The 24,974-nt window shown below is 46.3% G+C and overlaps 1 protein-coding gene across 2 annotated transcripts in view; it reads left to right on the top strand.

The window, feature by feature from the left end:
* The first annotated feature begins 107 nt into the window (after positions 1-107).
* RMND1 (required for meiotic nuclear division 1 homolog) overlaps positions 108-24,974 on the top strand; it is a 40,277-nt gene continuing 15,410 nt past the window's right edge. The window contains exons 1-4 of one of the 2 annotated variants that reach the window (XM_066247966.1): positions 108-302; positions 11,913-12,430; positions 19,249-19,357; positions 22,382-22,457. In XM_066247966.1, the coding sequence (XP_066104063.1) occupies positions 11,927-12,430; positions 19,249-19,357; positions 22,382-22,457 (689 nt within the window). In that variant the 5' untranslated portion in view covers positions 108-302; positions 11,913-11,926. The remainder of the gene's footprint in view (positions 303-11,912; positions 12,431-19,248; positions 19,358-22,381; positions 22,458-24,974) is intronic. The other variant, XM_066247965.1, reaches the window with a different exon arrangement.

The following is a 24,974-nucleotide window of genomic DNA, read 5'->3' as shown; positions in this document are numbered from 1 at the left end:
AACAAGGAAGTGGGCGGAAAGCGGAAGCGAGCAGGGACCGGGAGGTTCCAGGATCAGGGAGCGGAAAAGGTCGCGGCGGCGCGGGTCACGTGGTCGGGCAGCCACGTGGACAAGGCTGCTCGCGCTGCGCTGAGCCCAGAGTCCTGTGCGCCTGCGCAGTGCGGGGCCCTGGGTGCGGGAGTTCTCGTGCAGGAGTCGGTGGCTTTGGAGGAGGGGAAGCTGTCATCGCAAGTCTCTCTTCTCTGCAGCCGGGCGGCGGAAGCTTGCTCTGAGGCGCGCCCCTCTTCTCGGCCAGCGGAGAGGTTAGTGCACTGCCTTGCCCAGCAGTTTATTAGTGCTCCCTGCCTTTGCTCCCGCCCGCCGTGAATCTGTCGCGTCGCAGGCTTCACCATGGTCCTCTGCCTGTGACAGTGATCTTTGATCCACTTAGCTGGCAGTCAAAAGCACTCGATCCACAAACACGAAACGCTTTTTTGAGCCAGTGCATGGCGATCACTGCAAAGGTAAAATAATTTTGAGTTCAAGGAATTGGAAGGTATGTTCCCAGAGATTAGTGCCATTGAATCGTAGCCCAGCTGATACCGTTTTCTTAGTAGAAAATGTGACCAGGAACTGAATAGCTGCTTTATATTTCACAGAGAAAACAGGAGTTGAAGACCTATCGTGTGCTGGGCACTGCGGTCACAGGAGATAGACACATCATGTACCACAGACACATCTCAATCCTCATAAACTTAAAGGGAAAGAGAAACAAATCTGTCTCTTTTCTGTTTTACCTTCTAGCATTGTCACTCTTTAACATATATTTTGCTGACTTACCATATCTATAGTCTATCATACCAATGTGATATAAGGTACAAAAGATACGGATTTTTGTCTATTTCCCTGTATTTTTGGCAAGTAGGACAGTGTCCACCATATGCTAGGAATTCAGGTACATTTGTTTATTAATTAACTAAAAATAGAAGGTATGCAGGTAATGTTAAATGCAGTGGAGAAATACAACGGAGAGGAAGACAGAGAGTGGGCGCTGACTGTGCGTTTTAAATGCAGTGCTTAGGGCAGACTTCGCTTGCCCAGGGTAGGAGACAGCTGAGCCACACCGTCTGACGAAGGTGTCGAATGAGGCTTACAGACACCTGGGAGAAGAGCATAAGGAGCAGTAAATGCTAAGGTCAGAGACTGGAGTGACGAGGGAAATGAGCTGTAAGAAACGTTAGAGATAAAGAGCCAGAGAGCACATGCCACGCAGGCTACTTTAAGGTCTTTGCTTTTATTTCAAGTGAACTGTGAGGCCATTTGTCCAATTGACTAGAGGAAAGACGTGATCTGACTTAAGTTTTCAAAGGATCACTTTGGTTGCTGTGTTGAGAAGAACCCATAGGAGGCCAAGAACAGAAGCAGGGTGGATAAGCTAGGGGGGCTATTCCCGTGATCTTTGGGAAAGACAGCAACTTGGACCAGGGTGGTAGCAGTGTGGGTGGTAAGAACTAGTTGGAATAAAGTTAGTGGGGTTTGCTGACAGATTCGGTATGGAAAGTGAAGGGAGGAGTCGGGGTGGACTTCAGGTTTTTGGCTTTAGAAAGATAAGGATGTGATTGCTATTTCGGGAATGGAGGAGACTGTGGGAAGAATAGAACTTGTAGGAAGATCTCAAGCTGAGTTTTGAGCATGTTACCTTTTTTATGTGAAAGTAAAGATAAATATTTGATACTCGTTAAGCTGTAAGATGGTACATAAGACCATGAGATGGGTGAGATTACCAAGATCAGAGAATAAAGACGTAGCCCAAATAATAAGCCTTGGTTCATTCCATTTTTGAGGGGTTGAGAAATCAGCAAAAGAGACCCAATGTTCAACCCAGTGTGGTCTCCTAGAAGCCAAGGGAAGAGGTGCTTCCGGGAGAGTGGAGTCAGGTAGAGGGAAGAGTGACAGTGACTGAGAGTGGGGTCAGGTAAAGGGAAGAGTGAGAGGGACTGAGAGTGGAGTCAGGTAGAGGGAAGAGTGAGAGTGACTGAGAGTGGAGTCAGGTAGAGGGAAGAGTGAGAGTGACTGAGAGTGGAGTCAGGTAGAGGGAAGAGTGAGAGTGACTGAGAGTGGGGTCAGGTAAAGGGAAGAGTGAGAGTGACTGAGAGTGGAGTCAGGTAAAGGGAAGAGTGAGAGTGACTGAGAGTGGGGTCAGGTAAAGGGGAGGGTGAGAGTGACTGAGAGTGGAGTCAGGTAGAGGGAAGAGTGATAGTGACTGAGAGTGGGGTCAGGTAAAGGGGAGAGGGAGAGTGACTGAGAGTGGAGTCAGGTAAAGGGGAGAGTGAGAGTGACTGAGAGTGGAGTCAGGTAAAGGAAAGAGTGAGAGTGACTAAGAGTGGAGTCAGGTAAAGGGAAGAGTGAGAGTGACTGAGAGTGGAGTCAGGTAAAGGGGAGAGTGAGAGTGACTGAGAGTGGAGTCAGGAAAGGGAAGAGTGAGAGTGACTGAGAGTGGAGTCAGGTAAAGGGGAGAGTGAGAGTGACTGAGAGTGGAGTCAGGTAAAGGGGAGAGTGAGAGTGACTGAGAGTGGAGTCAGGTAAAGGAAAGAGTGAGAGTGACTAAGAGTGGAGTCAGGTAAAGGGAAGAGTGAGAGTGACTGAGAGTGGAGTCAGGTAAAGGGGAGAGTGAGAGTGACTGAGAGTGGAGTCAGGAAAGGGAAGAGTGAGAGTGACTGAGAGTGGAGTCAGGTAAAGGGAAGAGTGAGAGTGACTGAGAGTGGAGTCAGGTAAAGGGGAGAGTGAGAGTGACTGAGAGTGGAGTCAGGTAAAGGGGAGAGTGAGAGTGACTGAGAGTGGAGTCAGGTAAAGGGAAGAGTGAGAGTGACTGAGTGGGGTCAGGTAAAGGGAAGAGTGAGAGTGACTGAGAGTGGAGTCAGGTAAAGGGAAGGGTGAGAGTGACAGAGTGGAGTCAGGTAAAGGGAAGGGTGAGAGTGACTGAGAGTGGAGTCAGGTAAAGGGAAGAGTGAGAGTGACTGAGAGTGGAGTCAGGTAAAGGGAAGGGTGAGAGTGACTGAGAGTGGGGTCAGGTAAAGGGAAGAGTGAGAGTGACTGAGAGTGGAGTCAGGTAAAGGGAAGGGTGAGAGTGACAGAGTGGAGTCAGGTAAAGGGAAGGGTGAGAGTGACTGAGAGTGGAGTCAGGTAAAGGGAAGAGTGAGAGTGACTGAGAGTGGAGTCAGGTAAAGGGAAGGGTGAGAGTGACTGAGAGTGGAGTCAGGTAAAGGGGAGAGTGAGACTGACTGAGAGTGGAGTCAGGTAAAGGAAAGAGTGAGAGTGACTAAGAGTGGAGTCAGGTAAAGGGAAGAGTGAGAGTGACTGAGAGTGGAGTCAGGTAAAGGGGAGAGTGTGAGTGACTGAGAGTGGAGTCAGGTAAAGGGGAGAGTGAGAGTGACTGAGAGTGGAGTCAGGTAAAGGGAAGAGTGAGAGTGACAGAGTGGAGTCAGGTAAAGGGAAGAGTGAGAGTGACAGAGTGGAGTCAGGTAAAGGGAAGAGTGAGAGTGACTGAGAGTGGAGTCAGGTAAAGGGGAGAGTGAGAGTGACTGAGAGTGGGGTCAGGTAAAGGGGAGAGTGAGAGTGACTGAGAGTGGAGTCAGGTAAAGGAAAGAGTGAGAGTGACTGAGAGTGGGGTCAGGTAAAGGGAAGAGTGAGAGTGACTGAGAGTGGAGTCAGGAAAGGGAAGAATGAGAGTGACTGAGAGTGGAGTCAGGTAAAGGGAAGAGTGAGAGTGACTGAGAGTGGAGTCAGGTAAAGGGAAGAGTGAGAGTGACTGAGAGTGGAGTCAGGTAAAGGGAAGAGTGAGAGTGACTGAGAGTGGAGTCAGGTAGAGGGAAGGGTGAGACTGAGAGTGGAGTCAGGTAGAGGGAAGAGTGAGAGTGACTGAGAGTGGAGTCAGGTAGAGGGAAGAGTGAGAGTGACTGAGAGTGGGGTCAGGTAAAGGGAAGAGTGAGAGTGACTGAGAGTGGAGTCAGGAAAGGGAAGAATGAGAGTGACTGAGAGTGGAGTCAGGTAAAGGGAAGAGTGAGAGTGACTGAGAGTGGAGTCAGGTAAAGGGAAGAGTGAGAGTGACTGAGAGTGGAGTCAGGTAAAGGGAAGAGTGAGAGTGACTGAGAGTGGAGTCAGGTAGAGGGAAGGGTGAGACTGAGAGTGGAGTCAGGTAGAGGGAAGAGTGAGAGTGACTGAGAGTGGAGTCAGGTAGAGGGAAGAGTGAGAGTGGCTGAGAATGGAGTCAGGTAAAGGGAAGAGTGAGAGTGGCTGAGAGTGGAGTCAGGTAAAGGGAAGAGTGAGAGTGACTGAGAGTGGGGTCAGGTAAAGGGAAGAGTGAGAGTGGCTGAGAATGGAGTCAGGTAAAGGGAAGAGTGAGAGTGACTGAGAGTGCAGTCAGGTAGAGGGAAGAGTGAGAGTGACTGAGAGTGGAGTCAGGTAGAGGGAAGAGTGAGAGTGACAGAGTGGAGTCAGGTAAAGGGAAGGGTGAGAGTGACAGAGTGGAGTCAGGTAAAGGGAAGAGTGAGAGTGACAGAGTGGAGTCAGGTAAAGGGGAGAGTGAGAGTGACAGAGTGGAGTCAGGTAGAGGGAAGAGTGAGATTGACTGAGAGTGGGGTCAGGTAAAGGGAAGGGTGAGAGTGACAGAGTGGAGTCAGGTAGAGGGAAGAGTGAGAGTGACTGAGAGTGGAGTCAGGTAAAGGGAAGGGTGAGAGTGACAGAGTGGAGTCAGGTAGAGGGAAGAGTGAGAGTGACTGAGAGTGGGGTCAGGTAAAGGGAAGAGTGAGAGTGACTGAGAGTGGAGTCAGGTAAAGGGAAGAGTGAGAGTGACAGAGTGGAGTCAGGTAGAGGGAAGAGTGAGAGTGACTGAGAGTGGAGTCAGGTAAAGGGAAGGGTGAGAGTGACAGAGTGGAGTCAGGTAGAGGGAAGAGTGAGAGTGACTGAGAGTGGAGTCAGGTAAAGGGGAGAGTGAGAGTGACTGAGAGTGGAGTCAGGTAAAGGGAAGAGTGAGAGTGACTGAGAGTGGGGTCAGGTAGAGGGAAGGGTGAGACTGACTGAGAGTGGAGTCAGGTAAAGGGAAGAGTGAGAGTGACTGAGAGTGGAGTCAGGTAAAGGGAAGAGTGAGAGTGACTGAGAGTGGAGTCAGGTAAAGGGAAGAGTGAGAGTGACTGAGAGTGGAGTCAGGTAAAGGGAAGAGTGAGAGTGACTGAGAGTGGAGTCAGGTAAAGGGAAGAGTGAGAGTGACTGAGAGTGGGGTCAGGTAAAGGGGAGGGTGAGAGTGACTGAGAGTGGAGTCAGGTAAAGGGAAGAGTGAGAGTGACTGAGAGTGGAGTCAGGTAAAGGGAAGAGTGAGAGTGACTGAGAGTGGGGTCAGGTAAAGGGGAGGGTGAGAGTGACTGAGAGTGGAGTCAGGTAAAGGGAAGAGTGAGAGTGACTGAGAGTGGAGTCAGGTAAAGGGAAGAGTGAGAGTGACTGAGAGTGGAGTCAGGTAGAGGGAAGGGTGAGACTGACTGAGAGTGGAGTCAGGTAAAGGGAAGAGTGAGAGTGACTGAGAGTGGAGTCAGGTAGAGGGGAGAGTGACAGTGACTGAGAGTGGAGTCAGGTAAAGGGGAGAGTGAGAGTGACTGAGAGTGGAGTCAGGTAGAGGGAAGAGTGAGAGTGACTGAGAGTGGGGTCAGGTAAAGGGAAGAGTGAGAGTGACTGAGAGTGGAGTCAGGTAGAGGGGAGAGTGAGAGTGACTGAGAGTGGGGTCAGGTAAAGGGGAGAGTGAGAGTGACTGAGAGTGGGGTCAGGTAAAGGGGAGGGTGAGAGTGACTGAGAGTGGAGTCAGGTAGAGGGAAGGGTGAGACTGACTGAGAGTGGAGTCAGGTAAAGGGAAGAGTGAGAGTGACTGAGAGTGGAGTCAGGTAAAGGGAAGAGTGAGAGTGACTGAGAGTGGAGTCAGGTAGAGGGAAGAGTGAGAGTGACTGAGAGTGGGGTCAGGTAAAGGGAAGAGTGAGAGTGACTGAGAGTGGAGTCAGGTAGAGGGAAGAGTGAGAGTGACTGAGAGTGGGGTCAGGTAAAGGGAAGAGTGAGAGTGACTGAGAGTGGAGTCAGGTAAAGGGGAGAGTGAGAGTGACTGAGAGTGGAGTCAGGTAAAGGGGAGAGTGAGAGTGACTGAGAGTGGGGTCAGGTAAAGGGAAGGGTGAGAGTGACTGAGAGTGGGGTCAGGTAAAGGGAAGAGTGAGAGTGACTGAGAGTGAAGTCAGGTAAAGGGAAGAGTGAGAGTGACTGAGAGTGGAGTCAGGTAAAGGGAAGAGTGAGAGTGACTGAGAGTGGAGTCAGGTAAAGGGAAGATTGAGAGTTGCTGAGAGTGGAGTCAGGTAAAGGGAAGAGTGAGAGTGACTGAGAGTGGGGTCAGGTAAAGGGAAGAGTGAGAGTGACTGAGAGTGGAGTCAGGTAAAGGGAAGAGTGAGAGTGACTGAGAGTGGAGTCAGGTAACGGGAAGAGTGAGAGTGGCTGAGAGTGAGGTCAGGTAAAGGGGAGAGGAGAGTGACTGAGAGTGGAGTCAGGTAAAGGGAAGAGTGAGAGTGACTGAGTGGGGAGTCAGGTAAAGGGGAGAGTGAGAGTGACTGAGAGTGGGGTCAGGTAAAGGGAAGGGTGAGAGTGACTGAGAGTGGAGTCAGGTAAAGGGAAGGGTGAGAGTGACTGAGAGTGGAGTCAGGTAGAGGGAAGAGTGAGAGTGACTGAGAGTGGGGTCAGGTAAAGGGGAGAGTGAGAGTGACTGAGAGTGGAGTCAGGTAAAGGGAAGAGTGAGAGTGACTGAGAGTGGGGTCAGGTAAAGGGAAGGGTGAGAGTGACTGAGAGTGGAGTCAGGTAAAGGGAAGGGTGAGAGTGACTGAGAGTGGGGTCAGGTAAAGGGAAGAGTGAGAGTGGCTGAGAGTGGAGTCAGGTAAAGGGAAGAGTGAGAGTGACTGAGAGTGGAGTCAGGTAGAGGGAAGAGTGAGAGTGACTGAGAGTGGGGTCAGGTAAAGGGGAGAGTGAGAGTGACTGAGTGGGGTCAGGTAAAGGGAAGAGTGAGAGTGACTGAGAGTGGAGTCAGGTAAAGGGGAGAGTGAGACTGACTGAGAGTGGAGTCAGGTAAAGGGGAGAGTGAGAGTGACTGAGAGTGGAGTCAGGTAAAGGTTAGAGTGAGAGTGACTGAGAGTGGAGTCAGGTAAAGGGATAGAGTGAGAGTGACTGAGAGTGGGGTCAGGTAAAGGGAAGGGTGAGAGTGACTGAGAGTGGAGTCAGGTAAAGGGAAGGGTGAGAGTGACTGAGAGTGGAGTCAGGTAAAGGGAAGAGTGAGAGTGACTGAGAGTGGGGTCAGGTAAAGTGGAGAGTGAGAGTGACTGAGAGTGGAGTCAGGTAAAGGGGAGAGTGAGAGTGACTGAGAGTGGAGTCAGGTAAAGGGAAGAGTGAGAGTGACTGAGAGTGGGGTCAGGTAAAAGGAAGAGTGAGAGTGACTGAGAATGGAGTCAGGTAAAGGGGAGAGTGAGAGTGACTGAGAGTGGAGTCAGGTAAAGGGGAGAGTGAGAGTGACTGAGAGTGGGGTCAGGTAAAGGGAAGAGTGAGAGTGACTGAGAGTGGAGTCAGGTAAAGGGAAGAGTGAGAGTGACTGAGTGTGGGGTCAGGTAAAGGGAAGAGTGAGAGTGACTGAGAGTGAAGTCAGGTAAATGGGAGAGTGAGAGTGACTGAGTGGAGTCAGGTAAAGGGAAGAGTGAGAGTGACTGAGAGTGGGGTCAGGTAAAGGGAAGGGTGAGAGTGACTGAGTGGAGTCAGGTAAAGGGAAGAGTGAGAAGTGACCGTCGGACTTAGAAATGTGGCAGTTATTGGTGGCTTTCACAGGTGACTTTTGGGAAAGAGGTAGGGATGAAAGTGTGATAGGGATGCGTTTGAGAAAAATCGGAGATAGGGGATTAGAGACAGCAAATAAGACTCCTCTAAAATGGAGGGAGCGCAGAGAAAAGGTGTGGTGTATGGAAGGGAAGGAGTCAAGGCAGAGTTTCTGTAAGAGAAAGAAGAAAGTAAAGCTTGGTTGTATGCTAATAGGAATGTGTCAATAAGGAGGAAGAAAATAAATGGCATGGAAGAAAGGGGAGGAGAGCTTAATCTTTCTTTCCTAGGCAGGAATGGAGGAGAATCAGCATGCAGAAGGAGTGCCTGGCTCTGGTGGAGCAGCAGAAGGGAAGGCAAAGTCCTTGGGCACAGAAGTGATAGGCAGGCGGTCAGCTGATGGCAGAGAGCTGGTGGAACTTCTGTTTTGACAACGAAAGAGGGCACGAGATTATTATTGAGGGTGAAAAAGGAAGAGGATCCCTTGAAGGTGTGAGGAGAAAGTGGAGAGTAGACTATGGTAGGGACACACATTTAAGGTTGTTGAATAGCATGAAAGGCCCCCCTGAAGTGAGTAGTCATGGATTTAACCTGAGACCAGGTGGCACCGTTGGTTGGTTGGTTGGTTGGTTGGTTGGTTGGTTGTCCAGTTGTCTCCAGCTGTGACCAGCTGCAGGAGTCCAGGCACCAATTAGGTGAATTATATTTAATTCAGATTGAAGTTTTGTCATTTGGGTATGTGGCAGAGAGAAGGGTACAAGGGATTTGAGGTGTGAGGAGGAGAGAGGTTCTAAGGGTAGACCATGAAATACAAACTGTGTGTGGGGAAAGACCCGTGGGGAGCGAGGGACGGTGAAAATGTGCTTGGATCGTTGAATCGTAGGTCCTTTGGGGTTAAAGAATTGCTCGAACCAGGTAATAGAGGAAGTGAACTTGAAAGCTCGGAGGTGGTATTTGGAGAGTCGGATGCTTGAAATTGAGAATATGAGGTTGTGGCCCTAGCCGGTTGGCTCAGCGGTAGAGCATCAGCCTGGCGTGCGGGGGACCCAGGTTCGATTCCCGGCCAGGGCACATAGGAGAAGCGCCCATTTGCTTCTCCACCCCCCCCCCCTTTCCTCTCTGTTTCTCTCTTCCCCTCCCGCAGCCAAGGCTCCATTGGAGCAAAGATGGCCCGGGCGCTGGGGATGGCTCCTTGGCCTCTGTCCCAGGCGCTAGAGTGGCTCTGGTCACGGCAGAGCGACGCCCCGGAGGGGCAGAGCATCGCCCCCTGGTGGGCAGCGTTGCCCCTGGTGGGCGTGCCGGATGGATCCCGGTCGGGTGCATTCGGGAGTCTGTCTGACTGTCTCTCATCGTTTCCAGCTTCAGAAAAATACAAAAAAAAAAAAAAAGAATTATGAGGTTGCAAGTATTGATAATGATAAGGTCTAGAGCATCACAATCCAATAGAAGTGTAACACAAGCCACATAGGGAACATGTCTTCTAGATGCTTTAGAAGTAAAAATAAGTGGATTGAATTAACTTCAATTTACGTTATGTATCTCAGTACATCTAAAATTATTATTTCAATAATAATATAAAAATTATTGAGATATTGTACTTTTGTATTAAGTACAGGATGAGGCAAAACTAGGTTTACATTTCTTTGTCTAGAAAATAATACAATAATTAATAAATAAGAGTAAAATCTTTGACATACAACTATAAAACCACCTTTGCCCCCACCCTGTATAAAATACAGTATACAAGAAAATACTGTTTCTGTTTTATTGAGTCACATTTCAAGTACTCAGCAGCCACTTGCGCCCACTGGCAGTTGTACAGCGCAGAGCACACGAGCCTGAGACGTGTTCCAGTTTTGAACAAAACCTGAGTATCTTTGTGTGCTGGGCACCTTAAATGCCACACCTCTGTCTTTTTCATCAGAGATAGAAAACACACTTCTCATTTGTTCTGTAGCTCTTACTTCCTTTGTCCTGGTGGTTTACGTCGCCTCTGTATGAAAGCAGGGTTAGAAGTCTGGAGGCTAGAATTTCCTAGAAGAGAATGGAAGAATCCAGGTCTGTGTACACAGATTTCTAAAATTGTTTTATAATTCTTCTAAATCCACTGGTTCAGCTGGCAGGGAACAGTACTAATTAAAGGTGTACTGTAATAGCTCATTGGACCAGAACTGAAACACGACATTCCAACTTTTCAGAGTATTTTGAAAGCAGCAGGTTCTGTCTCCTGAATATCACTGTGACTTATCCTTGTCCTTCTAAAGGGAGGTGGTACAGTGCTGTGGTTACAAGTGTCGTGTTGGGACCCAGAAAAGCCTGAGTTTTAATTACGTCTCTGCAACTTGCTGACTGTGATCAGTTAGCCTCTGTAAGCCTCAGTTTCCTGACCTGTAAAATGCCTTCTAGGATTATTGTGAAGTGAATCAGAGCACCTGGTGGCTGAAACGTTCTCAGTGAGGGATGTCTTGGTCTCTCTCCACCCCTCTTCAACATTGTTTCCTAGACATGCATTCGACTGCGTCAATCTCACATCAGAAAGCTCTGCCCCCCCCCCCCCCCACACACACACCTACATAAACTCTCCCGGATCAGTGTGATCTGGCCACTAGCTCCTTTTCAGTCTGGATCTCTTAGGCAACTTACTCCTACCTCTCGGGAAATTGCATGTTTGTCGGGTAAACAAAACTCTGTACCAGGGCGTGTTTGATTTGCTGATTCCCTCTGCCCTTTTGAGACCCAGTTCAAATGTCACCTCTGAGTCTGTCCTGCCCACCCCTCCCCCCACACCAGGGGTCGGGAACCTTTTTGGCTGAGAGAGCCATGAACGCTACATATTTTAAAATGTAATTCCTTGAGAGCCATACAACCACCTGTGTACCTTACGCATTATCCAGTAAAAACTTGTTGTCCCTGAGGACAGCTGTGATTGGCTCCAGCCACCCGCAACCATGAACATGAACGGTAGGAAATGAATGGATTGTAATACATGAGAATGTTTTATATTTTTAACATTATTATTTTTATTAAAGATTTGTCTGCGAGCCAGATGCAGCCATCAAAAGAGCCACATCTGGCTCGTGAGCCGTAGGTTCCCGACCCCTGCCCCAGACTCTCCCTTCCCTGGGTCCAGCAGCGATTTGCACCTACCCCCGTTTCAGTGCTTATCACAGTCATTTGTTTCCCCAGCTGGACTAGGAATTCTGAGATCATTGACTCATACCTGTAATCTCCAGCACCGAATGTGTTATTGTTTTTAAGAATTAATTGCTTACTACTGATTTACTTTTAAAGGATAAATATTTTCTGCTATAAATAAGGAAGGAAATACTTATATGCACAGTGCATTTTCCTTGCCTTGTGTGCGTGTGTGCGTGTGTGTGCGTGTGTGTGTGTGTGTGTGTGTGTGTCTGTGTGTCACATGTCTCTGTCTGCCGTCCGGTACCCTCCTGCCACGCCCCCCAACCTGAAAAGCACCTTCCTCTTTAAGTAGCAGCTTCGGTCTGCCCGGCTCTCTCTGTAGAATTGGGCAAGCTCCTTGTCCCATTTTTCCTCGGTGCCTTTCTATGGGTCTAGGACCGAGTTACAATGAACAGTTGAAATTCCTGCCTGCCCCAGGTGACTGTTGGCGTCACAGTGGCAGGAGGACCCTGTTCTTTCATGTCAGATACCTGACCCTAGCTCATTGTTACCTCATTGGAAAGGCTGAATGCATTTTGAATAAAGGAATTTATACGTACAGATTTCTTTTTAAGTAGTGCTGGTGAAATAAAGGAAGAGTTCTCATCGCTCTGTTTCCTTTTTAAGGTCCTTGTCATGTCAGTAGCTTTATAATCGCGTAATCTTCCAGAAAGAAAGCCAAAGGTTGACTAAAGGAAAAGTGGTGGAAATACTTGTATTTATTTTTTAACCTTGGCGATTTGTGTTGTTTTCAGACTTAGGTTAAGATGTATCAGTTTTGCAAATATTTTTACAGAAATATTCCTATTACCTAGGAAAATATTATGTGTCTTTTGAAACTTTTTGTTTAACTTGAGCTCTGAATTTTTGTTTTCATTTAGCTTGGGATGTGGCCATGTCAGCCAGACTTCTCCGTGCCCTGGCCGGATCTCACTGTATTTTATCAAAAGCACGTCAGTGCCAAAGACTTATTCATCGAACAGGAAAACCACTTAAGCAATTTGAGAGTACAACACGCAGCACCCTGTCAAGAAGTCAAAACTTGGATTTGTTCTTTCCTGATACCGCAGCTGGTGGTTTGAATAAGTCCCAGATTCTGGAAATGAACCAGAACATGTCAAATACAAGCATATTCTCTGCATTAAACACCGCGCGTTGCCAAGATGAACAAGCACACCTTCCAACCAGGAAGTCTTTGGATACTCAGCGGAAAGTGATTCACAAACCGAATCTATTAGGGCCTAAGTGGTTTATAAAAATATTAGGGAGGCATTACTCATCTACGTCAACAGAAACACTTATTCCTAAACAAGACTTTCCACAGATCAAGAGACCACTGAAAGCATCGAGGACCAGGCAGCCATCCAGGACCACCCTCCCAGTTCTGTCTGTGGACGAGGTAAAACGTGTCCCGGGGGCACTTGTTCCATAATCCCCGTTCGCTCTCTAACCTGGCCTAGACCGCACACAGCTACTGTGAGCTCAAGAGAGTTAGCACCCAGCTCAGTGATTTTTTCATCAGGATATTTGAAGCCAAATAGTAAAACTTGTTATATCCAAAAGGAGTCAAAAACTAAACTTTAAGAATTAGTGATACGTGCCCTGACCAGATAGCTCGTTTGATTAGAGCAGGGGTCTCAAACTCGCGGCCGTGCGGCCCGCCCACCAATTTTGTGCGGCCCACAGACTAATCAAACTTCGTGGATTAGTCTGCGGGCCGCACAAAATTGGTGGGCGGGCCGCATGCGGCCCGGGGGCCGCGAGTTTAAGACCCCTGGATTAGAGCATCATCTGGAAGTACAGAGGTTGCCAGTTCAATCCCCAGTCAGGGGAACAGATCAGTGTTCCTGTCTGTCTGTCTGACTGACTGTGTCTCTGTCTCTCCCCACCTCTGTCCCTCTCTCTCCCTCTCTCTCCCTCCCTTTCCTCTCCCTTCTTCTCTCTCTCCCTTCCTTTCTTGCTAAAATAAATAAATGTTTAGAAAAAGAATTTAGTGATATGTGTAAAGACAAAATACAGCAATTAAATGTTAAAATATAGTTTACGGCCTGCCTGTAGTGACGCAGTGGGTAGAGTGTCACCCTGGAGATCTGAGGTCACTGGTTCAAAACCCAGGACTTGCCCTGTCAAGGCACATATCAGGAGCAACTATTATGAGTTAATGCTTCCTGCTCCTCCCCTGCCTTTTGGTTTTCTCTCTCCCCCCCAAAATCAATAAGTACAGTGGTACCTTGAGATATGAACAGACCAACACACGAATTTTTTAAGATATAAGCTGCAACTCGGTCCATATTTTTGTTCAAGATCCAAGTGAAATTCCGAGATACGAGTCACGATTTGGGAAGCTGCCGCTAGTTGGCGCACGGGTCCAGTATCGGCAGTTTGATAAACAAGTTGACTGACTTACAAGCTCGGTTACAGAACAAATTAAATTTGTATCTCAAGGTACCACTGTAAAATCTTTAAAAGATACACACACACACACACACACACACACACACACACACACACATATGAAGATTAGTTATTGGCCTAAGAAGAGTTTAAAAGAGAAGACTACTATGAAATTCATTCTAGGAAAGGTCCTGTCATAAACACTCATTAAAAAAAGAAAGGGCCTAGCCAGTTGGCTCAGTGGTACAGTGTTGGCCTGGCATGTGGAAGTCCTGGGTTGGATTCCCAGTCAGGGCACACAGGAGAAGCGCCCATCTGCTTCTCTACCTCTCCCCTTCTCGTTTCTCTCTCTCTCTCTCTCTCTCTCTCTCTCTCTCTCTCTCTTCCCCTCCATGGCTTGACTGGAGTGAGTACCCCTCCCACAGCACTGATGATGGCTCCATGGCCTCCACCTCAGGTGCTAAGAGCTCTGTTGCTGAAAAACAGGAATGCCCCCTAGTGGGCTTGCTTGGTGGATCCAGGTGGGGCATATGTGGGAGTCTGCCTCACTATCTCCCAGCCTCTCATCTAAATAAAAAAGAGAGAGAAAAAAGATGTACAAACCATCATTACTAATCCTCAGGTTATATAAAGTTAGACATCGATTAATGATTTTTATTTTGGATTCTAGTTTTGTTTAATTCCTTGTATGGTTTCTCTGATTCCAGTATCTAAAGGATGGAGGAGTTCGTGTGTACTGCTCTCACCATTTCTTTTTCTTGTGTCCTGATTTTTTTATTATATTGTTCAGCTTTGTGATAGTCTGGGAAATTCAGTGTCTGAGTGACTGAGATGAAATTAAGTGTAAAAACCTGAATTCATAGCAGATACAAAAAGAGGAAGATCAACTCCCTTTTTTCTTTTGTTACACCTATAGCAGAGCATAATCAGGTTTCTTATGAAGATGCTGACAAGGGCAAAGATGTCACTTTTTTTAGAGTTGTCACTTGTGAACTATCAATGAGCCATTCTTTCTCTGGGCCCATGATTTTCAGTTGGTGTGCCACAGGAATATTTAAAACACGCAGTCCCTGACTGGTCAGAGGCACTGACCGCAAATGAAAAAAAAGACAACAGCCAACACAACAAATCTGAATCAAAATTATACTTATCCTTTTTTTTTTTTTTTGCCAAATCGGCAAAGAATTTTTTTTTTTTTGGTGTGCCACAGAATTTAATTAGTTTATGTGTGATGTGAGATGACAAAGGTTGAAGATCACTGCTCTGAGCTATCCTTAGACTTGGATATTTTTCTTTAGGATTTTTTTTATGCTTTCAGGAAAGGATTTGAAGTAGATTTTCAAAATATAATACAGTTTCAAATGAGGTAATAAAAGCATTACATTTGCAATAAAGCACACAATTGACATGAACAGAGAAACGTATTAAGTACCTGGTATGAATAAATCATTTATTTGAACATTTAGTTCTGAAAAGTCCAATGATTAAAGAAAGGAGGAAATCCTCTTGGATTACATATTTCTTCTTGTCTGACAGGGGAAAAAAATCCATAAAAATGTCTTATAAGAAATAACTTCCTCCATCACCAAATTTAAGGAGTCATTTATATCCTGGGTATGTATATCCTCATATAGAAGAGATTATGTAACAATGTGGCTTCCGTTGAAGTTTTGCAAAAACAATACGTTGTCTCTCTAAAAGCACAGGAAGATCATAGAAAAACGTATTTCTGAAAACATTGCTAGAGTTACCTGAAATGTCATTTGAAACATTATTTTCTAATGATCTTACTTTTCATAGGTGAACACGGCCTTGTGATGTGACTAGGGACTCTGTCCCTGGGGTCAAAAACTGCCTTTTTTCTGTCCCAAATTCAGGGCCACCCCATCTCCACATGGGCATCATGGGGCTGGCGAATCCTTTATGAGGCTACAGCCCTTTCTGACCCTTTGGACTGAGACAGGGAAGGACTCTCTATTGTACCAGAAAGCGGGCGTGGTTTGTCTTATTCCCCATGAATGCGCCTGAGCTCGCCCACTTCCCGCTGCCGCACAGCATGCTGGGAATTGAAGGAGTGAGGTTCATCACCCTCTATCGGAATCAGCTCTAACCGGGCTCATTGGAAGTGATCATAACCTGCTCAGATATTCACCCCCCCCCCCCATCCCTCTGGCTCATAATTTATCACGGCAGTGACAGTGGTACTTGGCATGACCTGTCTTTCAGGAGTAGAATGCCGGAGCTTAAGAACCACAGCACTGAGCTGTATGGAGTCCTGCATGAGCAGAGAGTGCTGGAACGCCCAGAGGTGGTTCTCAAACACCACAGTGTACTGTGTTGTAAATTTAGTGGGTTGCTAATTTTTTTAAATGAAACAATAGGAAGCGTAAGGATGCATTACAAGTGGTACAGGTAAATATTGTTTGGGGAAGCTTTGTGTCAGTTATATTGTGTGTGCATGTATGAATTTCATATACATGCATATGAAAAGATTTTTCACCGTGGGTTGCAAAAAGCTTAAAAGCTAAAACATGATAGCAGTAATGTAAAATGTATCTGTGTTTAATAACGTTCACCTGCATCTCTCCCCTAGGAATACAGCAGGCAACAGTGCTGTAATGCACTAATGTTCTTCAGTAATAGAGTGTGAATAAAAATAAACTTCCCTTTTTAAACATGTGTTCTATCAGAGAGTGTGATGCCCTAAAACAAGGATCATATATAGATTTCTAGCCCCATCTGCTGGAACATGTTTTCTGTGCCCAAGAAAAAAGAAGGAAAAACTGAAAACGCTGTGGTTTTCTTGGCTTTGGGTTGTTCTGTTTTTAACCTTTTAAAATAGAAAGGCCTACATTTAGTTCTTAAACCCAATAACTATTTTTGGTTGGTTTGGCACATTTATTTTAAGAACAAGTTGTTGACCCCCTTTTAAATCTGAAGTTTGTGCTATGTGTGTGTATGTAGAAAATGCTTAATAAAGAGTGAGACCCATTATAAAAATTTAGAAAAAGACAGGTATGAAAATGAAAGCTTCTCACCAAATAACAACACCTTTAATTAAAGAGGGAAATGCAAAGACAGGCCGGCCCATGGCTCTCTTTCCTTTTACCAAATGGATTGAAATACAGTCTTGAAATTTAAAAGCAAAGGAAACAAAACCTTCCAAAAAGAAATGTCTACCAAGTCAAACTGAAAAACTTGATGAATCATTTATTAATAGAAGAAACCATGACTTAAACGGAGATTCAGATCCAAGATTAAGGAAGAAATATATAGTAAGCAGTGTGACATGCCATTTCGCCATGGGACATTGGCTAGAACTTTCAGCCAAACTAAATAGGATGTGGGGAGAGAAGGAAATGTGACAGCCTTCAGAAGACCCGCAAAGAAGATCCTTGGAATGGTTAAGTGAAAAACAAACTGGGTTTTAAATGTATTTATAATTTTTTTTCTTTGAATTTTTCTGAAGTTGGAAACAGGGAGGCAATCAGACAAACTCCCGCATGCGCCCAACCGGGATCCACCGGGCTCGCCCACCAGGGGGCGATGCTCTGCCCATCTGGGGCGTTGCTCTGTTGCAACCAGAGCCATTCTAGAGCCTGAGGCAGAGGCCATGGAGCCATCCTCAGCGCCCGGGCCATCTTTGCTCCAATGGAGCCTTGGCTGCAGGAGGGGAAGAGAGAGACAGAGAGAAAGGAGAGGGGGAGGGGTGGAGAAGCAGATGGGCACTTCTCCTTTGTGCCCTGGCCAGGAATCAAACCCGGGACTCCTGCACGCCAGGCCGACGCTCTACCACTGAGCCAACCGACCAGGGCTTGAGTGTACTTTTTTGAGCCACATATTAGAACTGCATAACAGATTGAGGAAAAGGCAAAGCAGGGTTAGGGGCCATTTCTTGAGAAAGAGCCGAGAGTTAATTACTAAAGTGGGTGGAAGAAATTATTTTATTGCCTTTCTTGAATTTCATGCTAGGAATGGAACAGAAAGGTAAAGAATTTAGGAGCTGAGGTATGTAAATCCCAGCAATAAATTTTGATTTAGTAACTCACAAATCTCTTTTTACCAATGATAGGCCTAAGCACCATATATAATATATATATACATACACACAAATAATAGAAGCACTAATGTTCTGAGCAGTGGATATTAAAAACAAAATTTATGAATATGTGAATATTCAGATGTTACTTGATAAACTTTTTAACCTCCCATAAATCCTGATGGTTTAATAACTATAATCTAAAGAATGTTGAATATTTGTGCCAGTGATAGTTCTAAACAGTTAACATTGATAAGTTTGTTTAAATTTCACAACCCTATAAAGTAGGCATTATTTTTATCTTGATTTTTTGTTTGTTTGTTTTTGTTTTTTGTATTTTTCTGAAGTTGGAAACGGGGAGGCAAGTCAGACAGATTCCCGCATGTACCCGACCGGGATCCACCTGGCATGCCCACCAGGGGGCAATGCTCTGCCCCTCTGGGTCCTTGTTCTGCCGCAATCAGAGCCATTCTAGTGCCCGAGGCAGAGGCCACAGAGCCATCCTCAGCGCCCGGGCAAACCTTGCTCCAGTGGAACCTTGGCTGCGGGAGGGAAAGAGGACCAGAGAGGAAGGAGAGGGGGAGGGGTGGAGAAGCAGATGGGCACTTCTCCTGTGTGCCCTGGCCGGGAATCGAACTCCCGCACACCAGGCTGATGCTCTACCACTGAGCAAACCGGCCAGGGCCTATTTTGATGTTTTAATTCATCAAAATCTGTCCTGAACTCCTAGCACCTGTAGCCAACAGCATTCAAACTTTATTGACCACATTGCAAAGTGAAAAACATAGTATTTTATATTATACACACAAAATGACCCTGTATGCATACTTAGACAAATCTAAGTGACAGAAAACATAATAAAATAAAATTTATCCCTACTATGTATAATGCACTTTAATATTTTCTACTTTGTTTAGTTGGGGTTTTTTTTAAGCTGATTTGGGCACTAAACTGTCAGGACTCCTGCGTTGTGACTTACACTCTGACAGGAGGGTGGCACTGTGCTGTACTCCCTGCCACGTGTGTGCTGACAGACACAAACCATGAATGTTATGCGTGCACACGGACCGGACCGGTGCAGGAACCAAAGCACTACCCACAACTGGGTGCGTTCTCACATCTACAGAACATTTTGTTTAATATCAACCAGAGCGGAAGTTCTGTAATTCCTTCGTAGGTTTAAAGCAATCTCTGTGTGTCAGAGCTAGTAACTGATTTATTAAATGACCTGAAATGATAATGTTGCTGTGAAAAAGAGTCATGGAGCCTGACCTGTGGTGGCGCAGTGGATAAAGCATCGACCTGGAAATGCTGAGGTTGCCGGTTCAAAACCCTGGGCTTGCCTGGTCAAGGCACATATGGGAGTTGATGCTTCCTGCTCCTCCCCCCTTCTCTCTCTCTATCTCCTCTCTAAAAATTGAATAATTAAGGTCTCTAAAAAATTTTAAAGAAGAAGAGTCATGGAAACTCAGGATTGGGAGACTTTTTAAAGAGCATTTCAGCCAGGCATCCATAGGATCCCTTCACACTCGGGACCTTTTGCTCAGTCTGTGCTTGAAAACGCTACCAACTGGGGCGAGGCTTCCCATTCAGGGCAGCCCGTTCTGCCTTTGGTTCAGCTGCAGTCTGTCTCTCTGTTGTTTCTGTCTCTCCTTCCTTAATCTACCTACCCTTCCTGCATGAGCCTTTGAGATGTTTGGGGAAACATGCTCGCTGTGCAAAGGGCGCCATGGCAGGCACTCCGCTCCCTGGTAACCCGCGTCTTGCTCATCTCGCCGCCACAGGCACTGATGCACTGCACAGCGTTCGCAACTGCGGATGAGTACCAACTTGGCAGCCTTTCTCAGGACCTGGCCTCGCGTGGATACGTTGAAGTAACAAGTTTGCCTAGAGGTACATCTTGAACCTGGGGCCACGTATGTTAAAACGCATTAGAAAATCATTTTCCTTTGACACTGTCTTAAATATGCATTTGCTTAAGTTTCATTTTCTGTTTAAAGGACTGCGTCATAAAAGTGGGATTGAACCACTTCATACAAATGACAAAGATAAGAAATTAAAATGTATTTACAGAGAACTTCTCAGAATAAAATGAAATCTATTAGGCTGAATGCCATCCCTAGTACTTGTGATGGTCAAAGGCCATTGACACGTCATTTCTGTCGCATTAAAAAATTGTCTTAGTTATTACTGAAGAACCAGGAAATTGATGGAAACGTTGGGGCAAGCCTTTAAAGAAAAAAATTTACCAGTACAATCCAATACTTTAAAAGAAAATTAGTAAGAAGATAAACAAATAAAGAAAACTTAACAGGCCCTGGCCGGTTGGCTCAGTGGTAAAGCATTGGCCTGGCATGCAAGAGTCCCGGGTTCGATTCCCGGTCAGGGCACACAGGAGAAGCGCCCATCTGCTTCTCCACCCCTCCCCCTCTCCTTCCTCTCTGTCTCTCTCTTCCCCTCCCGCAACCAAGGCTCTATTGGAGCAAAGTTGGCCCGGGCGCTGAGGATGGCTCCATGGCCTCTGCCTCAGGTGCTAGAATGGATCTGGTTGCAACAGAGCAATGCCCCAGATGGGCAGAGCATCGCCCCCTGGTGGGCATGCCGGGTGGATCCCGGTCAGGCGCATGCAGGAGTCTGTCTGACTGCCTCCCCGTTTCCAACTTCAGAAAAATACAAAAAAATAAATAAATAAATAATAAATAAAAAGAAAACTTAACAGAGGAAATTAGAATTGTATCAGGAAGGAGTCTTGAGAAAATAGCCTGCTTTATAATAAAAAATAAGTTGCCTGACCAGGCAGTGGCGCAGTGGATAGAGCGTCGGACTGGGATGCAGAGGACCCAGGTTTGAGACCCCGAGGTCGCCAGCTTGAGCACAGGTTCACCTGGTCTGAGCAAAAGCTCACCAGCTTGGACCCAAGATCGCTGGCTTGAGCAAGGGGTTACTCAGTCTGCTGAAGGCCCACGGTCAAGGCACATATGAGAAAGCAATCAATGAATAACTAAGGTCTCGTAACGAAAAACTAATAATTGATGCTTCTCATCTCTCTCCGTTCCTGTCTGTCTGTCCCTGTCTATCCCTCTCTCTGACTCTCTTTCTGTCCCTGTAAAAAAAATAATAAAACGTATCTATCAAGGTACGTATCTGGGTATATAATAAAAAATAAGTTGACTTGGAGCACTTTGATGGAAATTCATGAATTTACCTCAAAGTAGCAAAAACGGTAGGTTGAAACTCCCCACCCAGACAAAATTCTTAAGAGTCACTGACCGCATAAGAAATAGTCAGAATGTCATTACGCCTTTTCAGCCTTGACGATCTGAACAGACTGTTCGTTCTGATGGCAAAAACAGACATAATTGACTTAGAAAAACGGAGCTACGTCCAGGGCCCCTAAGATGGAAAATTGCCCCTGGTGGTTGGGCTGGGTGGTCTGTGCACTGCTCATTTGGGGGCTCCTCGGACCCGTCTCACCGCTGTCTCCTTTTCTGCGCATGTTGCTCTTGGCTGCATAGGTGAACTCAGCCCTCGGCAGGGCTTAGGGAGGGTCAAGTTCGCCCAAGAGAGGCGGTTGAGGATTTGGTCTCCATCTGAATCCCCTGTCCCCTGACCTCTACCAGGAATTCTGAAACTTTGAGGATCCTAATTTTCGGTTAAGAAATTATATGTAACTTTTCACATATTAATATTAGTGTATTTATTGATATATTACCATATTTACAATGTATATTAAAGAATATATGCTTATAACAATATTACTATATTAATATAAAGGCAGCTTCTTACTGATGAGTACTTGCATATTAATATATGTTCAATAATATTTAAAAGGTTAAAATACTTAAATGTTACAGATGACTACAGTGGTAGTTCTTATAATTAATTTTAAACTGGTCATTAGCTTTGTTTCTATATATTTGCTGTTATCACAACTTATACAATTTTAAATTCAGCAAGAGTAACAGTTTGAGAATTATAGTAACATAAAGTTATATATAAAATTATAGTATTTAAAGGATGAGAATATATTAATGGTACTTCACATTTTATTTTAAATGAATTTGTAGAAAGAAGTTTACTTCTTGAACCTTAGCTGTATTAAAACTAAGATCTAGCCTGGCCTGTGGTGGCACAGTGGATAAAGTGTTAGCCTGAAATGCTGAGGTCACTGGTTCAAAACCCTGGGTTTGCCCGGTCAGGGCACACATATGGGAGTTGATGCTTTCTGCTCCTCCCCCTTTTCTGTCCTCTCTCTCCCTCTTTTCTAACATGAATAAATAAAATCTTTTTTAAAAAAAAAACAAACCCTAAGATCTAGCCCTGGCCAGATAGCTTAGCATCGTCCTGAAGCACAGAGGTTGCCAGTTGGATTCCCCCGGTCAGGACACATACAGGAACAGATTGATGTTCCTCTCTGTCTCTCTCTCTCTTCCCTTCTCTCCCTCTCTCCCTTCCCCTGTCAGGACACATACAGGAACAGATAGATGTTCCTTTCTCTCTCACCCTCTCTCCCTCTCTCTCTCTCTCTCTCTCCCTCTCTCCCTCTCCCTCCTCCTCCCACCCTCCCTTTCTCTCTTGCTGAAATCAATAAATAAAAATTTTTAAAAACTAAGACTTCAATAATTATTAACTGGACTAGTGATTACTGATTCAAAATGGATATGAGTAATTTTAAATAGCACTAACAATAGTATCACAGATTGTTGAATGTTTCGTGAAAGTTATTTTGTGTGGCCTTCTCATGTTCATACATTAAAGTGCTTTCAGAAACCTTAGTAGAAAGGTGGACAGTGTGTTATAGAGTGCTTAATAGTATGAAGAAATGATCACGAGTTCTTAATTAGAAGTTTATAGGTGCCTCTTAAACCTTATGTCACCTTGTGACGTAGCTTTTCTGTTATTTCTTTTAAATCACAGATGCAGCAAATATTTTGGTGATGGGTGTGGAAAATTCTGCAAAAGAAGGCGATCCTGGAACAATATTCTTCTTCAGGTGAGACGAGGCAGAAACTCCAGTGGGAGAGGGGCTTGTGGCCAGATAGTGCAGTGTTAGAGGTGCAGGTATGCCTTCTTTCTCAACAGTATTGAGTTCAGAATTTGTGATAGAAACTTATCCTTTGATTCTTATTATATCTAGGAGGGTTTGTTAGTTTTAAGACTCTTCTGGTAAATCCTATTATAACATAATTTCTAAAACCAGTAAATTATCTCCCCCTGGCTTGTCTGTGAATCTGGATTTGCCTTTACTGAATGTGGGCAAAGCGGCCATTCCCATTCGCCTTCAATGCCCCTGACTCACCAGACAGGCTCTTGTCCTGCTGTCTGTCCTTCCTTCTCTTTCTTCTCCCTCTAGAGCTCTGTAGCTAATGTTTTAGACTTCTGCCGATGACCCTGACTCCCATACACTGACTCCTTTATTTAAAGGTTGTTTTAGGCCCCACCAGTTGGCTCAGTGGTAGAGCGTCGGCCCAGTGTGTGGAAGTCCCGGGTTCGATTCCTGGCCAGAGCACACAGGAGAAGCGCCCATCTGCTTCTCCACCCCTCCCCCTCTTCTCTCTTCCCCTCCCACAGCCAAGGCTCCATTAGAGCAAAGTTGGCCTGGGCGCTGAGGACGGCTCCATGGCCTCCGCCTCAGGTGCTAGAATGGCTCCTATTGCTGCAGAGCAACACCCCAGATGGGCAGAGCATCCCCCCCTGGTGGGCATGCCGGGTGGATCCTGGTCGGGCACATGGGGGAGTCTGTCTCTCTGCCTCCCTGCTTCTTTTTTTTATATATATAAATTTTATTTATTTATTCATTTTAGAGAGGATGGGGGGAGATAGAAAGAGAGAGAGAGAGAGAGAGAGAGAGAGAGAGAGAGAGAAAGGGGAGGAGCAGGAAGCATCAACTCCCATATGTGCCTTGACCAGGCAAGCCAGGGTTTTGAACCGGCAACCTCAGTGTTTCCAGGTTTACTCTTTATCCACTGCGCCACCACAGGTCAGACACTGCCTCCCTGCTTCTAACTTCAGAAAAATACAAAAAAAAAAACAAAACCAGAGGAATTAAGTGAATTACCCATTACCAGGGGACTAATAAGTGGCAGAACAGAAACAAATGGAACATCCGTAAGAACCCAAATTTTGAGAAAGTTTTTGTGGTTGTCACATCCTAGACTGTATGCTGGCATATCGTAGCCACTTACTCCCTGGTCTTCTCACCCCAACACCAGTCTGTTTGACTGGAATAGGCAGGGTCGATCTTCAGTAGGTCATTCTGAGGACTTTGGCCAAACTTCCTGTGAAAGCAGGAAGCTCCCGAGGGGCTGGCTCCTCCGTGCCGCTGCCGATTGCCCTCTGCTTGCCCACATCCGCGCCACTCAGACAACTAGCTGTCGATTCTGAGCCACTGCCCTGTCCCTGCCACCTCCTGCCTGATCGCTCCGTACGCCCTCCGCTGTGCTCCTTCTCTCGTCCCCCTCTGGCTAGCTCTGCTCCTCCTCTGGGAGCTGTGTCCCTCCAGTGCACACGCAAGTAGATGCTGCGTGACTCGGTTAGAGTGCCGATGGCACGCTGCCGGACCTGGTCGTCTAAGTGTCAGTCCTTCCTAGACTGGGGGTTCCCTGAGGAGAGGAACTAGACCATACTCCTCTGCGTGGGTGTCCCAGATGCTACGCACAGACCCGTGCCTACGCGAAGAGCGTTGCTTAAGAAACGGCCAGGACTGACCTGGGGCCAGCACGTCGCTACCTTCCTCTCATTCCCCCTCTTCTTCCTCCAGGGAAACACCCCAGAGCCATAGCTCCCGTTTTTATTTACTGGGTAAACGGCAACACATCAAACCTCAGGAATCAAAACAGGTTGGTTTGTAGTTTTCAGGCTTTAAATTCTGTCACCGGAACTGAATTGAGGGCCGCCTGGGTCTCGTTGCAGTGTTGCCGTGAGCACTGTGAAGACAGGTGGCCTTGCTCCACAGGTGCCTGTGGCCACCGGAGGCTTTCATGTATCCCTGTCTCTTCTTCCGCAACTATTAATGACCCTTTATTCTTTTCCTGGAGCAGAATCTATAGTTAAGACAAGTCTCAGAAATGTCCTTATTCTGATTTTTATGCATCAGAGTTGAAGCAGGTATGCGACAGCCTGTAGCTTCATCACTTACACAGTGTTACGGGAATAGTTATTTGTTCTGCAGACCATGGGAGAAATCATGAATTTTATCAAGAGTTCAAAGAGTAGTTCTTGTTTTGGCAAATCCATCTAGGCACCATAATGTCAAACCAGTAATAAGTCGTATATTTTCTAATTGCATTCTGGATATACGTATTCTAGAAGTTACCTGTGCGTGGCCTTATGTATAGCACTAGAGAGTGTCTTCTCCTCCCTCTCGGGCACGCCGAACCCCTCCCGCCCTCCTGCTCCCCCGGGGGCGCCCCCTTCGCCTTTCCCTCCCTGAGCTCCCAGGGCCCTTCCTCTGCCTCTGTAACCTGTTTCCTGAGCCCATGCAGCCCAGCGGGCTCACTTCCGCCACCTC

Source organism: Saccopteryx bilineata, chromosome 12, assembly GCF_036850765.1.
Source record: "Saccopteryx bilineata isolate mSacBil1 chromosome 12, mSacBil1_pri_phased_curated, whole genome shotgun sequence".
Lineage (NCBI taxonomy): Eukaryota > Metazoa > Chordata > Mammalia > Chiroptera > Emballonuridae > Saccopteryx > Saccopteryx bilineata.
This window is presented reverse-complemented; position numbering and strand designations above follow the sequence as displayed.